The sequence below is a fragment of the Vombatus ursinus genome, unplaced genomic scaffold (genome assembly GCF_900497805.2).
Source record: "Vombatus ursinus unplaced genomic scaffold, bare-nosed wombat genome assembly UNPS02009132.1, whole genome shotgun sequence".
NCBI classification, from domain to species: Eukaryota; Metazoa; Chordata; class Mammalia; order Diprotodontia; family Vombatidae; genus Vombatus; species Vombatus ursinus.
This window is the reverse complement of record NW_020948910.1, coordinates 4,152,710-4,168,267: the sequence shown is the minus strand read 5'-3', so window position 1 is coordinate 4,168,267 and position 15,558 is coordinate 4,152,710. Positions and strand designations below refer to the sequence as shown.

At 34.7% G+C, this 15,558-nt stretch overlaps 1 protein-coding gene across 3 annotated transcripts in view; it reads left to right on the top strand.

Annotated features, from left to right (window-relative positions):
* The window catches only part of PHACTR2 (phosphatase and actin regulator 2), a 173,581-nt gene extending 159,829 nt beyond the window's left edge, over positions 1-13,752 (top strand). For all 3 annotated transcript variants that reach the window (XM_027850729.1, XM_027850730.1, XM_027850728.1), the window contains one exon: positions 8,988-13,752. In XM_027850729.1, the coding sequence (XP_027706530.1) occupies positions 8,988-9,003 (16 nt within the window). In that variant the 3' untranslated portion in view covers positions 9,004-13,752. The remainder of the gene's footprint in view (positions 1-8,987) is intronic.
* The last annotated feature ends 1,806 nt before the right edge of the window (positions 13,753-15,558 follow it).

Below are 15,558 nucleotides of genomic sequence, written 5' to 3'. Positions count from 1 at the left end.
AATTTAGTTTTCTGATATATGCTCTGAATGAGAATGAAAGAGGTCACTTTTTGAAACTAGAAAGGGAATAATGAGGTACATTTTGAGAATTTGAGACTAATTCGGCTAAAGAAGTTAGACGCTGTTGCTTGGCCTAGTCCTGTAAATATAGTCTAGAGAAACCGTACAGCTCTGTATCTTTCTTTATTAGGACGACAGCACTACTTTATCCCAAGTATTCCCATTTAAAGTTATATACCTGTAAACTCAATGCTCTTGGTTATGTACTGGTTGCTCTTACTTAATGACACTTATGTGCACTTCGAGAGGTTTGCTCTTTGGGATGGTGTTTTGAAAATAATAATTCAACACCTTTTTTTTTTTTAGCACTTTAACTCCTTCTTTATATATAGCTCTTGATCCAATGCAGCAACCTTCCACCAAGATAAGTATCAGTTGTCATTAAAGGCTCCATTTCCTAATTTATTAAATATGTAAGTTGAAAATTTCCATACAGTAGTTTGTTTTTTTTTTTAGTCAAGTTCTGGTAGCTGATAATATTGATGCTGTATTTTCTCCTTGACGATAACAATTCTGAATCACTCTTTGGGTTATGCTCCTTAAGTTGTATTTCTAGTAGTGATAAAACACTTATAATCAATATTCTGTTACCAATTTGTCTACGTGACTAGTGGCATGCATTTGCAAGAGAGCTAGCTGGTATTAAGAATGCATTTATGGTCATGAGATGGAATGTTAGGAGTATCCCATGAAAGAATCAAACCTGTCACTTGAGTTACATTAGAGCTATGCTGAAACTCATGGATTTGCAGACCATACATCTCAACACTTTTGTGCATGTAATTTCAGCATTTTAGGTTGGGGTTTTCTTTCTTTTTTTTTTTTTTTAACTCTGTAGTGACTATCCATCACAATTTTAGAAGAACAGAAATCATTTTGAAGAGTCATCAAGATCAAGAATGAAGTTGTTTAGGCAAACATAATCTACTTCATTCCAAAACTTTAGAATATTCTCAAACATATAGAGGCAAACTAGATAAAAGATTAAATTTTAATTAAAAATTAAACTATATAGCAAAGTATAGTCAGGCAACCACAGGCTTTGTGTCTGGAAGGAAATTCTAGATTGTCTGGCATAACCCCTAGCTTTCATCAAGGTATAAGGTATTCTCTTCCTGAGATACACAGATAAAATGAATTATTCTGTAATTCCTCAAAATGTATATGAAAATATGACAAGGAATTTTCTAGGGGGACCCACAAGGAACTGTTAATTTACCTAAAGACCAAGGAATTGTGAAAATTGAGAAAGCTATTATAGTGGTCTGTTGGCAATTGCTTCTTACCTGAGATGGTCACTAATTAAGTGTACCATAAATGCAAGGAATGTGTACATGAATATTATAGTATTAACTTTTTAGGCCCCTTGAATAGAGATGTTGTTGTTCAGTCATGTCTGACTCTTCATTACTGTGTGGACCATACTATCTATGAGTTTTTTGTTTATTTGTTTGTTTTAGCAAAGATACTGGAGTGGTTTGCCATTTCCTTCTCCAGTGGAGAAAGGCAAAAAGAGGTTAAGTGATTTGCTCAGGGTCACACTGCTACTAAGTGTCTAAGGCCAAATTTGAATTCAGATCTTCCTGACTCCAGGCCCAGTGCTCCAACCACAGAGCCACCTAGCTACCTCCTCTGAATAGAGATAACCTGAAACTATACATAGTGATAATAGCTCACAGTTAAATAACAGTTTAAGGTTTGCAAAGCACTTTACATTTCATTTGATCCTCACAATAAAAATGGAAGTTTAACATAGTCAATAGAATAGCCTTGGAGGTCAAAAGACCCCAGCTCAAGTCCCACCCCTGACACATACTGGGTATGTCACTTAGCCTCTCAGTCAGTGCTCTAGGCAGCTCTTTCAAACTACAGGTCACAGAGGAAGTGCAAACCTTCACTGATAGTTGGAGTTTCCTCACCTGGGAGTTCCTTAAACCAATGAAATCATAGGTCTAGTTCCTATCCCTAGCTTTACAATACTGGGAAGTAGGTTGCTATTGTTATCCCCATTTTATAGATGAGGAAACTGAGGCATATCAGATTTAAGTGATTTTCTGCTTAGGGTCACACAGCAAATGTCTAAGGCAGTCTCTATCTACCATACTATGTTCCTTCAAATAATGACAACATACATAGATGTATATAGCACTTTTTCTATCTTAAAAAGTTCTCTGATGTCAAAGACTGGAATTAAAAAAAAACATGGGAAACACTGCTTTAATTACTTGCATAATGGCACAGATCTGTATGCTGAATTATTAAATATTTATTATTAGAAATAGTCTCATAAGCAGGAGGGCTCACAGCTTCTCAGGTTAGAATACACTGTAATGAGCTAACCAGAAATATAAAATATACATAGAACATGTGAACTTGCCCACAAGTACATATTATAACCAGAGTGATTCTCTATAAACTTTCAACCAAGTGGAAATGAATTGGTCAGTATTTAGTTGAAACATAAGTAAAGGAAATGTGGAGAAAATAAACAAGACTATAATCTTGTGAATAATTTTAAATGGTCACTTGGAATGACTGCAGAAAATTGACAGTAATATCTATATTACCACATAGAGGCAGCATAGCACAGTAGCTAGAAAACTAGCCTAAAATCCAGGAAGGCCTATGTTCCAGTCCCATCTCTGATGCAGACTGGGTCTGTGACCCTGGGCAAGTTACTTAAGCTGTCCATTCTCTAAGAGACTCTCAAAGACTATGAAGTACAAAGAAGGTAACAAAGAAATCATAGACTCAGTCCCTATTCCTATGGTATATATTATAGATGATTCATCTATAGGAACTATAGTATTAGCCAAATTCCATAAAGATATAATAAATTTGTTCTTGCTTAAAAGTATATGAGGGGAAGGATTTTTATTTTTATTATTACTTGAAATTTTAAGGAGCAGGGAAATTCTATAAAGAAAATTTCTGAAGACTTTCTTAGTAAATGTATTTATATCTCCATAAACTTGAAACCTAAAACCAAAATCATTATTCTATCTGATAGGTATTCTTCTTAAGAGAAAAAATTGAATATTCATATTTTATAAATAAGTATTATTAAGGAACTAAACATAAGTAATTTGGGTTTTTAAATTATTTTTTAACTTTCTTTTTTTAAATTTTGAATTCTAAATTCTCTCTCTTCCCCAAGTTCCTCCCCCACCCATTGAGAAGTCAAGCAATATGACATCCATTATATAGTTGAAATAACACAAAACATTTCCACATTAGGTATGTTGCCAAAAAAAAAAGCATGAAAAATAAAGAAAGTAAAAAAAAAAAAATATGCTTTAATCTACACTCAGAGTTCATCAGATCTTTCTCTGAAGGAAGATAGCATTTTTCATCATGAGTCCTTTGGAACTATTGTGGATCATTGTATTGATCAGAGTAGGCAAGTCTTTCATATCTGATCATCGTTACAATATTTCTGTTACTGTGTACAATGTTCTGGTTCTGCTCATTTCAATTTACATCAGTTCATATGATTCCTAGGTTTTTCTGAAACCATCCCCCCTCATCATTTCTTATAGCACCATAGTAACTTGCTTTAGTAGCACTTAAAACTATAGGACTTTAGAATATAACTAGAAGATTAGGGATCTAACTGAATGAGCCTCTCGATCTCTTTTATTATTTGAATAACAAAAGTATCCCAATATGTCCTACCTTTTTTTAAAAATTTATTTGCCTTTGCTTATATCATTCCCTATCCATGACATATCTTCTGGACTTTGTCTCTCTCCTATGTACTTGCCATTTTCTTTTTTGTTTGTTTTTTTTGCTAGGCAGTGGGATTAAGTGACTTGTCCAGGGTCGCACAGCTAGTAAGTGTCAAGTGTCTTAGGCTAGATTTGAACTCAGGTCCTCCTTACTCCAGAGCCGGTGCTCTGTCTGCTGCGCCATCTAGCTGCCCCCACACTTGCCATTTCTATATTCTTATATTAAATATATCTTATCTTATATCTACCTAATTTTATATCTAGATTGTAACCTCCTGGGGGTAAAACTCCTTTTTTTGCATGTAGAATGGTCTCATTCATGCAAAGCACTTAGTAAATGTTTGTTGAACCAACAGGCAAAAAAAAAACCCAACATGTAGAACATTTGACAGGTTAAGGTACTTGGTCTCTCACAGATACAAAATTGTAGCTCTGGGGCTGCAATCCTCAAATGAGACAATGCCTCTTCTTTTGGTTGCCTGAAGCTTTAATCCTAGGAAACAGGTAACTGGTAATTTGATGGGATGTCTAAAATGACAGAATACAAAAGATTGTTATTTTCTAGACACCCAATACTAAATCTCAAGTTACAGGATTCTGTAAAAGCAGGAGCTAATGTATTTATAAATTTTAGGTGTATCTCCTTAGTGTTTAATAATTTCCTACAAGGAACTGATGCTCCTGACCAACCAACAGGATGTAAACCATGCTGCCTCTGCTGCCTTACCACCTACTCATTCCTCTTTTCCTTGAAGTCTGGCTTCTGGCCTTACCATTCCACCAAACTTTCTAAAGGACCTCTTAGATTACAAATCCAATGGACTTTTTCTCAGTCTTTCTCTTTCTTGACCTGTTTTCAATATTTAATACTACTAATTGCTACTTTGTCCCCCTGGATGCTTTATCCCCTCTTGCATTCTGTGACATCACTTTCTCCTGGAATCTACATATTCAGCCCAAATTTCCTTTGCTGAGCACCAATGTTTTCTCCATTTGCCTGCCTGATACCTTTCACCTGGTTCATCAGTCACCTAGACTCATCTTCCACAGACAGACCCCAAAACCTCACCCTTTCCTCCTGGACTTCTTGTTTCTCTTAAGAACATCACAATCCTCTCCATCACCCAGGCTTGGGTCCTTTGAGTCATTTTTTTTTTTTACTCTTTCTCTTCAAAACACATTCTAAGTCCTATTAATTCTTCTTCCAGAATCTCTCCTGTATTCATCCTCTCCACATAGGCTACTATAACTCAAATTCAGGCCCTCATCATCCCCTACCTGGACAATAATAATTGTAAAAGCCTCTTCAATGGTCTCCCCCATTCCAGTCTTCTTCCTCTATCACCTATCCTTCATATACATTTCAAAATAATTCTCTTAAATACATAACTCTAATTACCTCATTTCTCTTTATTCATAAATCCTCAGCATTGCCTAGGATAAAATATAAATTTTTTATCATGACAGTTTAAGGTTTTATACAATCTAGCTCCAATCTACATATCTAGTCTTATTTCAGACTACTGCCTACAATATCGTTTAGGTTCTGGCCGTTCTAGACTAGGAGCTTTTCCTTGATCTTATCTTGCCTTCATATGTTTGAGCATGCCACCCCCATCCCTTGCTATTGAATCCTTTTTCTTCAAGGCTATTTCAGGTACCACCTCCATGAAGTCTTTCCTGATCCTGAAAGCTTGGAAGGGATTTTTCTGCTCTCAATTCATCCTAGAGAATTTTGCCTGCCATCCCTCCTTTGACCTAAAATGATCACTTTCTACCTTATATTAAACGCATTTATGTACATGATTTATCCTCATGTATAGACTGTTTACTCCTTGAGGGCAAGGACCATATTATTGTTATCTTTGTATTCCCAATAACTTGTGCTCAAGGTAGGAACTTATTTTATTAAAGTTAGTTGAAAATTGAATTGAGTTAATTTTCTATTAGTGACTGGTTCATGCTAAAACAGTTACTTTCTTACCTGGTCATCCTTGTGCCAGGTCAACACATTTAACAGCTAGCAGGGGATATGTTTGATATAATCTGGTCAGTGGAACCAAGCTTTTCTTTGGTCAAAGTAAAATGACTTATGGGATTGAAACCTATCACCTTGAACTAATTAGCCTATATAGTCCTCTAAACAAATGAACTAATAACCTGGGGATAACCCAAAATGCATTTTGGTAATGATGAATTGGGGTACATTAGTTTGAATAAAATAACAAAAAATTCCTTTAGTTTTCCAACAATATTATTAGCTTTTATTACAAATATTTTAAAGGTTTATAAGAGATTTGTCCATTCAGCATTTTAGTGTGAATTATGTGCATGTGTGACATAACTATAAATTAGAACTTACATTAATATTATAGCTTAAGGTTCACAAAGTACTTTCCTCACAGCAACTCAGTAGGTGGTACATCAATTATCATTTTACAGATGAGGATACTGAAGCTCCAAGAAATTAACCAATTTGCTCAAGGTCACAGAGCTAATGAGTGTCAGGACTGGGATTCAAATGAGATCATCTAACTGCAAGTCCATTGCTTTCTACACTATACATACTGCCTTATGGTCTCTGTCCCTCAGTGAGCTTACAGTTTAGTTAGAGAAATAAGACAGGTACCTACATAAGAATAATACATGGAAAAATCTAATAAATATAAGAAAAGGTGAAGATAATGGGAGAGTTTTCAAAAGGGAGGCATCATTCCTGTCTAGGGGTAACAAGGAAGACTTCACTGTAAACATTTCATCTGAATGGGCCTTAAAGGATGGGTTCAGTTTTGACCAGTTAGGATGAAGAAAAAAAGGGCCTTTCAGTTTGAAGGAATATAGGATCATAGGTTTAGAATTGGAAGGGACAATAGAAATCCTCTAGTGCAACCCTTTCGTTTTACAGATAAGGAAACGAAGTCCCATAGAGGTTAAATATCTTGCCCGGGGTCACAGAGGTAATAAAATACCAGTCAGGATTTCAATACAGGTTCTCTGAATCTAAATCTAGCATACCACACCTCCTTTCATAAGTAAAAGAGCAGAAGGGGGAAGTATGGGGCATGTTTGTAAAACTAGAAGTTAGAATCATAGGTAATTAGAGCTAGAATATACCCTAAAGGTATTTGTATGCATGGAAGGGAACTGAAGCCAAAAAGGTAGAATGATTTGCCCCAGCTAATTAGTAGTAAGCTCTCTTGATTCCCAACGGTGATGATCTTCAGCTGAACATGGATCCCTGGGGCAATCCACTAGAAGAGACCTCCTTCCAAGTTGACATTGAGCCATTAATAACCTCTCTTTGCCTGGGCTATTGAACCACTTCTGAATACATTCACTTGCACTATCACCTAATGCACATAGTTCCATTTTCCCCCCTTCAAGAATAACATAATTAATTTTGTGGGATGCTTTATTAAAATCTAGGCAATCTGGGTCTATAGCATTTCCCTAATCCAGTAGTTTTTAGTAACCTTGTCAAAAAAAGAAATGAGGCTAATCTGGCATAATCTTTATGAGTCCAGCTTGCTCTTTATGATCACCTCTTTTTTCCCTAGATGTCCATTGCCTATCTCTTTAATGATACATCCTGGAATTTTTCTAGAAAGCAAAGTGAAACTCAAAGACCTCTAGAATTTTAAATGTCATTATATTTACTTTTTTTTTTTTTTTAACAATTGGGACATTTGCCCTTCTCCAGTTCTAAAGTTCCTCTCTCATTCGCCCTAACATTTCATAAATTCCAGGATTGTTTGTTTTTTTAAATCTTTTTGATCCCCTTACTTATCTTAGCTATCAACTTCCTTTTAGTAATTTTTTAGAGCCCACTAGTTCCATGATCATTTTCCACGACAGAGAAAAAAGCAAGACAAAAATTGAGCCAGCTCTGCCTTCTCTCCATGTATTATCACATCTACCCAGAGCAGTAATCCCACCCTTGTATCTCAATATAGCTTTTTCAAAAAACACCCTGCAGAATTTTTTGAACTTCAGATCATTATAAGCTATAGCATTTTAACTCTATTCTTACGGGATTGTGTCATACTTTTGTATTCATCTTCTGTTACTAATATATTTCCATTTTTTGCGTGTATAATTTAAGAATCTAATTTGATTGGTCAATTTCCTGTACATCTACATTATTGCCTTTAAACAACTCCCCTTTTTTCCTCTTTATTGAAATTTTTTTATGTCTTTTGAAGTTGATTTTTGTGAGCTTTGCCTGGGTTAATTTCACCAGTACAATATTTATTCATGCCATTTACCTATTCTTTCTATGAGTCCTTGGAAGTCTGCTCTCTCATTCTTATGAGCATGGTGACAATAAATTAAAGCCATCAAAGGAGAAACCAAAGAAAAAAAGGGCTGTGGAGTCTTGGAAGAAGTCCCCACATTTAGAGGGTGGGAGGTAGAAGTACAACTGGCTGAGGAGAAAGAGAAATATCAAGGAAGAGATAAATCTGTGAAGGTGCAATGTCAAATAGACCAGGGAGGGAGAGAGTGTCTGTAAGAAAAGGTTTCCAATATGTAAAATGCTTCAGAGATATTTGGTGATCAAGAACGATTGTGAAGAATGTAAGATTGTAAGGGATAAAATGAGCAGATAAGGAAGTAGAGGTAATGAGTGTAGTCTTAGTTTTCCAGATGTTTGACAATGAAAGGAACATTAGTTTCAGAGGTCGTGAGGGTGAGAGTTACAGGGTCAAGGAAAGGTAGTTTTTTTGTTTTGTTTTGTTTTGTTTAGTATAGGGAAGAATCCTTAGAATATTTGTGGGCAAAGGGATGTAAGCTAATCAAGGAGAGAATGAAGATTTGAGACAAGGTATAGATAATAGAGCAGGATCCAGGAGGGGGCCTGAAGAGATGGTATCAGAGACATAGGTGGAGGGATTAGCCTCCGTAAGAAAGAGGGCTACCTCTTCCTGTGAGATAGGCAAAAAGTATGAAAGAGAGAAGGATGGGTGAAGATACGGGTGTGAAAGATAGTAATTAAAGGATCTCAAAAAAGAAGTTATGGTCATGTTTATCTCTAATACAAGCCTATTAATGGAATTCTACTATAGTTTAATTATAAGGTTTCTAAAAAGCCTTTTTTTTAAACAAAAATTGAATTTCTATTCATTCAGTTCAATGATCCAGAGTTAAAACTTTTAAAATTAATATACATTGGGAACTTAGACTTTAAATTTATTGTTCCAGGTTTCATCGCCCCTAATGAAATGCAAGACTATTATGAATCAATCATTTGATAACCTTTGGGGAAAGCACTGTTTCCTGAAGACTTGAGATTGCACTGGAATTTGAATGTGTGTGTGTTGCAACTTAACCTGTGATAAAGAAAGTGGCCCTTGGTTTTATTGGAGAAGAACTCCTCCCCTTTTATTGGAGAGCTCTGATACAGGGCAAAGGAAAAAGAGAAAGACACAGTGATCCTTTTTGTCCAGCAAGTGTTGATGGTAAGAGATACTCTGCTTCAGCCATGAACATCTCACATGGCTAAACAGACTTTTATTCATTAGAATTTTGACCAAGGAAGATAAGCAGAAGACAATCATGGGCTTCCTTTTTTCAGGAATACAGAGTTTTATGGTAATCAAGGAAAATATGGAGTAGGATTATAAGGCACTGGGAATCAAGGTGGAAAAGGAAAAAAAATAAGTACTTCAACTTAGTAAAGAGAAATCAGACAAACTAAAGATAAAATGTATTTTTTTGATATAAGAATTTGTTGGGTAAGAATGATCACCCAAGAAGGGTTTACAAGTATGACTACCTAATGATTCAGATCTGTACCAGGAAGACTATTCATATTTCATTATTACTTTAGTAAAAAACAGTAGTTTTCATTTATTTGGTGCCAGTGAACCCAGTTGCCAGGAATGAGTCTGAGTGTTTTCATACATATTTTTCATAAATGCAAGAGGCTTGCACAGACTCTAACAAGCATGCTTAAAGAAACAATGTTGCATGCTCAAGTAGCAAAACTAAATATGCTTTACATATTTTTATACTCTTACTCAATGTACCTTCCATGATGTTAGAATTACAGGAGTGGGAGTAAAGTAGGAAATAATGTGATTCTATAGGACTGCAGCAAGTTTAGAAACAGACTGTATGGCCTTTTTCTCAAGCTATTATCTCACAAGTGAGATTACCCTAAATATGAAGAAAAATAATTGACAATCATGATACCATTTTAATTTTGAACCCAAAGTCAAAACTTAAGTGCATTGCAGGTGTCCTGCCTGTAATTAGTTTTGAACAGAAATTATCAGGATTGTAGTTTTTATTTATTTATTTTTATTAGTTTAAATGCTGCATTATTTGGTATCTTTGAAATGCTGCTACAAAGAAAAATGTGTGGATTGCTAAGTACTCAGCAAGAGACTTTAAAACTTCACATAAAATCTGTTATGTTGTGTATAAAATACCTAATCTCATTTAATAATTTGTAAAAATGTATCTCTGAGTATTGTATTAACTATCAAAGCAAAATGATCAGTAAGACTGGAGATTGGAGAAAAAAATATGATTTTCTTATGTTGGTCAAAGATAAGTTCAGTATTGTTTACACTAAGGTATCCTCTATTGTCTTACTTGCCAACACTTCCCATTGAGTGTGTGCATTATGTGACTTCTCTGCTCCCAAATACCTGTAACCATAAGAGAGGTTTTAATTCTTTTGCTTAAAATCACTTTTAAATGTGTGTAAATACTATAGTATGTTTAATACTAATTTGTATACCCCTTTTATTTTTTTCTAATACATAAATAATATTGATATAAGGCAAGGTCTATGTGGGGTTTTCTCTCTTCCCTCAGATCTTGAGCTGGATTTTCCTGAATGTCCTTGGTTAGTAATATTGAAGATTATAATTTTACATTTCAGAAACAAGCATGAAATCTGGTAGCTAAATTTAGATCCTACTATTTATTGATATTTTCAAGAACAGCTAACTAGAGAGTTTGGAGGTGATTTTTACAAAATATATTTAAGCATCAGCTAACTCTTTTTATTTTAAGCTACACAGTCGTTTGTTCATGTTCTGTATGAAGCCTGCACAATCTGTGGCCAGCAGGCCACTTGCCACACAACAAAGGATTTTGGGTGGCCTATGAAAAATATAGAGGAAAACATCCTTTACATTTTTTGCAGGCCACCCAAAATCTTTTGGCATACAGTCCACGGGCTGCAGGTTGTACAGGCCTGGCTTTTTCAGTTGACTGAAGAATTAAGATTCTGTCAGAATTCCATAAAACATTCAGAACCTCTTAGTTCTATAGCAGAAACAACCAGTACCATTCTGCAGCCAATAAAAGTGAGCATCCCTGTTTCATCCCTTGATGTAATGAATTAATAACAGAATCAATCTAGATTCTGAAGTGCTATCCTTTTATAAGTATTAAAAGACATGTTGCATTGAGGAAATGATGAAAATATGGTCCTTCTGCATGTACAAATGCTTTTGACTTAGTTTTGTCAATTTCTATAGCAATTTCTAAACAGCCATAGAAATTAATTCTGGACTAAGATGTGGCAACATGATTTTCTTTCATATCATGTTGTTTTTTCAACTTAAAAAAATACCAAAGAATATACTGTTTAACATTTTTATATTTAAACTTTGCAACCTTTAAAAAAAATCATGATTACCAATAATCAAGCCCCTATGTAAATAATGAAAGACAGATGTTTATATCAACTTTTCACACAGGTGATATGTCATAGAATGTTCACTGTTTGGCTGATTAAAAAAAAAGAACTCTTGTCAGTAAATATGGTGTGCTATCTAGTTTTTTTCTGTTCTATATTGAAATGCACACAGATTAGGAAAAAAGCTAGTCATCTGAGTAAATTATATACTGTATATCACTATGTGCTTAGATTTATAAACTGCATATAATCTTTAATTGTAGTGACTATTGTGGAGGAAAGCCTGAAGGATTGAAAAGTTCACCAAGATAGGTCCTAATGTGGTATTTATGTGACTAGAACCTCTGTTCATTTTACTAGGGTTTCTTCGTGTTAAAAGTCAAAAAAGGAACCAGTTACAACAGCCTGTGTCCTCATGGAAAACCCCTAGAAGATAGCTTTTCTATTTCAAATTGTTATATGACTCTTGGATTTCCAAGAGATTTCTTTAGGATGACACAGTCTAAATAATTACTGAATGGGGGCCAGGGCTGGGATGACAGGAAAAATTGGCCATTTCTTTTAAATTATATAAAAGCTGAATATAAGGTATACAGTTATCCTTTTTAGGTTAGTGCTCAACCAAACCTGAATTTTTAACAAACTTGATCAGCAATTGAAAAAAAAAACCTAAATTACATCAAATGGACCCAGTTTTAACCAACTAAAATTTTGAGGTTTTATCACTTAACGTAAAACAGCCATTCTAGAACTGTTAGTTGTAGATGTTCAGTTGAACTATATGACAGCATGACCAATCTGATTCTTTCTGAAAAGTTCACAGATCAGTATCACTTAATGTGTGATAATTTTCTTTAGTCAGAAATCCAAGATGATCACATCAGGAATACTGTTGTCCTTTTGTTTCTTATATTTATATATGAACTAAATCTGATCCTAACTTACTAAATTCTATGAAATGGCTCAAGGTGTAATTTGGATTTATTGTTTATTTACTTTTATGTGAATTTAGAAACGTTATTTATATGAAATATAATATAAAATCCCCAATTAACTAGCAGAAATATTTTGGCTACTCAGATAATTCAAGTGAAAAACATTATAAAGTATCTAACTCTTTAACTATCAGGATTAAGTTTTTACTTTCACTGTCTCTTTCTTTTTTCGAATGAACGAACGAACGAAAAGCATTTAAGTTCTTACCATGTGCCAAGCACTGTGCTAAGCATATTAATAACACCCACTATAATAGGGAAAACACATTATCTCAGCATTAGTTTGATTTCGACTACAGATGAGTATATTGTAAGAAAATATCAGAAGCACTGAATATACAATAAGAATCACTAAATATTGTAAATAAGAGATTAAACTCCCTAAAGAGTTAAGGCTCGTAAACTTCTAGTTAATTCTGTCCTGCATCAGCACTTTTTGTAATAATGGCTTATAATGAAGATGTGAGCATTAATACTGCATTTTCTAGTGTATTGTCACAGTATCATATAAAGTGTTAATAGCCATTTTACTTGTCTTTTATGGAGTTAGATTTATACATCTACCAGAAATTAGCATTATCCTATGCAGGATAGAAAAATAAACATTGTTTCGCAGCTATAGAGACATGTCTACACTTATTAAAACAGTAGTTCTCTTCCTACATTTTTCATTCTTGAAAACCAATTCAAAAGCATGTAAAGTTATTATTCTTTAATTGATGGTAGCAAATTTTGCACAGTTCCAAATCTTGTGCCTAAGCAACATAATGGTTATATCACACCCTGTGCAAAATGTATAGGTCTTTTCTGCTTTTATACAGCATGGTCTCAAATTCCCCAAATTTACATTCTGGGCATGATTATTACCACAATCAAAAAGTCATTAAATTGAGAGGCCTAATCCTACTGATTAAACTGCCTACTTTAGAAAATGAATTAATTCTTTTAGAACATTAGGGCACCTATTGGGTGCTGAGGAATAACTTAGGTTGCCATGAATTTTCTAAGTTGTATCCTGCTGTCTGCTTCAAGCCAAGGCATTCCACTATGACAATTCCTGATGAGAAACTAAGAGATTTTATTTTAGTGTGGTATTTCCTTCTGCAAACCAACGCTTTTATTTTTTTAAAGGCATTTGGGGAGTGGGGTGGGAAATAATTTCACCTCACATGGGATTTAATGCATGGTAAGTCTCACTCTATTTGTTGTCTTGTCTGTAGGACCAAACATTCTAGTCTGCCTATATATTATGATTTGAAGGAGTAGGAGACAGACATCCTTTACCCAAATAAAGTAGCCACTGTCATTCCTTCCAGCTTTGTAGTGTCCCTTCTTTAATTCCTGAAGGCTTTCCATTCTTTTTTTTGTTTTGTTTTGTTTTTTAGTGAGGCAATTGGGGTTAAGTGACTTGCCCAAGGTCACACAGCTAGTACGTGTCAAGTGTTTGGTCTGAGGCTGGATTTGAACTCAGGTCCTCCTGACTTCAGGGCCGGTGCTCTATCCACTGAGCTACCTAGCTGCCCCTGAGGCTTTCCATTCTTAAAGAGTTCTCCATCACCCCTTCTCTGCCAAGTAGAAATATCTCTGGTGAGGGACTATGTAAATGTAGCGGTTGGGAGTATTCTGTATTAAGAAAAACATTATCAGCTAACCGGAGATCACTGGGCACCTTACTAAGAGGAAGGCCCTAAGGAATTATCAAAAGCTAGGCATTTAGCTGGGTTTTAGTGCCAAATGCTAACTTCAACTACTTCAAATTGTGTCTGAATTGGTCAGACTGCCTGTCAGTTTTCCTGGGGTTGTTGATTTAACAAAAACAAAAAGGGGATTGAGGTGGGGAGAAAGAGGATAGCATTCCACTTCTGGAGACAGAAACTGCAATCTATCTACTTAATGTCATATTTGACCAAGCAAACTCCAATCCATGGGCTCAAAACCTACCAATGAAGCTATTGGACAGGCCTTTGACCACTGTAAGAAAAGCCACATGGTTCAGTTTTCCTAATAAGATTTGTAAATATTGTATTGCTTGGGAATTATGGATTAACCATGCACTGAACACACATTGTTAATTTATCTTAGGTGACAGATGTATATAAAAATCATGCCAAGTTTTACATAGGTAAAACATTAAAATTTATTAAAACCAATACTGAAACATGTCCATTCTATTTGCTGCTAATTTTTGTAGTAGCGATTTATTATTAACAGTGTTTCAAAACTGTGTTGAGAAACTTTAGTTTCATCAAAGACAGAGATGAATTAGTAATGTAGCCATCTTTTTTTTTTTTGTCAAAATAAAAATGTTTAATGTCTTGTTTGGACAGAGAGCTAGTTGGATTAAAGAGTGACTGTTGTGAACTTTTAGATGGTGCTTAAGAATTCTTATCTTTCCAGATAGAAAGTGGTGTTTTTGTTTGTTTGTTTGTTTGTTTTTTGGAGAAGAAAATAAAAGGAGTACGTAAGATAAAGTGCCACTCCATCCTCAGGTCATTTTTTGTGGTATATTTAAAGCCAATGTTTGTGCCACTTGCCAGATTTTTGGATTTTTTTTTCCTGCAATACATGGTTGTTCTGGTTAACAGTATATTTAAGATTATATCATTATTGCATTGCTTTAAGAAGCTTCACAACTAGAAGTGGCCCATGATGGGTTAGTTCGCATTAAAGAAATACTAATTCAGCCAAGGTAAATATATACAGGTCAACTAAAATCAAGGCACTAATTTTTGTTATAATTTTCCTTTTTCAGTATTTTATTCCATAACAGGATTCCCCATGCCTCCAAATTATTCTGCATGAATTTCACCAGGCTTAGTACTTGGTAAAGTCTAGAACTTGTCAGTTATTTATTTGCTTTTTCAGAGTATATCAAATATAACAGAAACGTTAAAACAAAGAAATGTACACACTTTTTATTATTGTAAACTTTGGCTATAGTGACAAGAATGGCGAGCTGTGATCAATATCCAATGGACCGATGCTAGATTTCCAGTGAGTGATCTGATGTTGTATATTACACAGGAGTGATGCCTGTAAATGTAAATAACTGGTGAAAATGACAGTTTCTTTTTGGTTCTTGATATGTACTGTACTATAATATGTGTGTGAATATAGATAT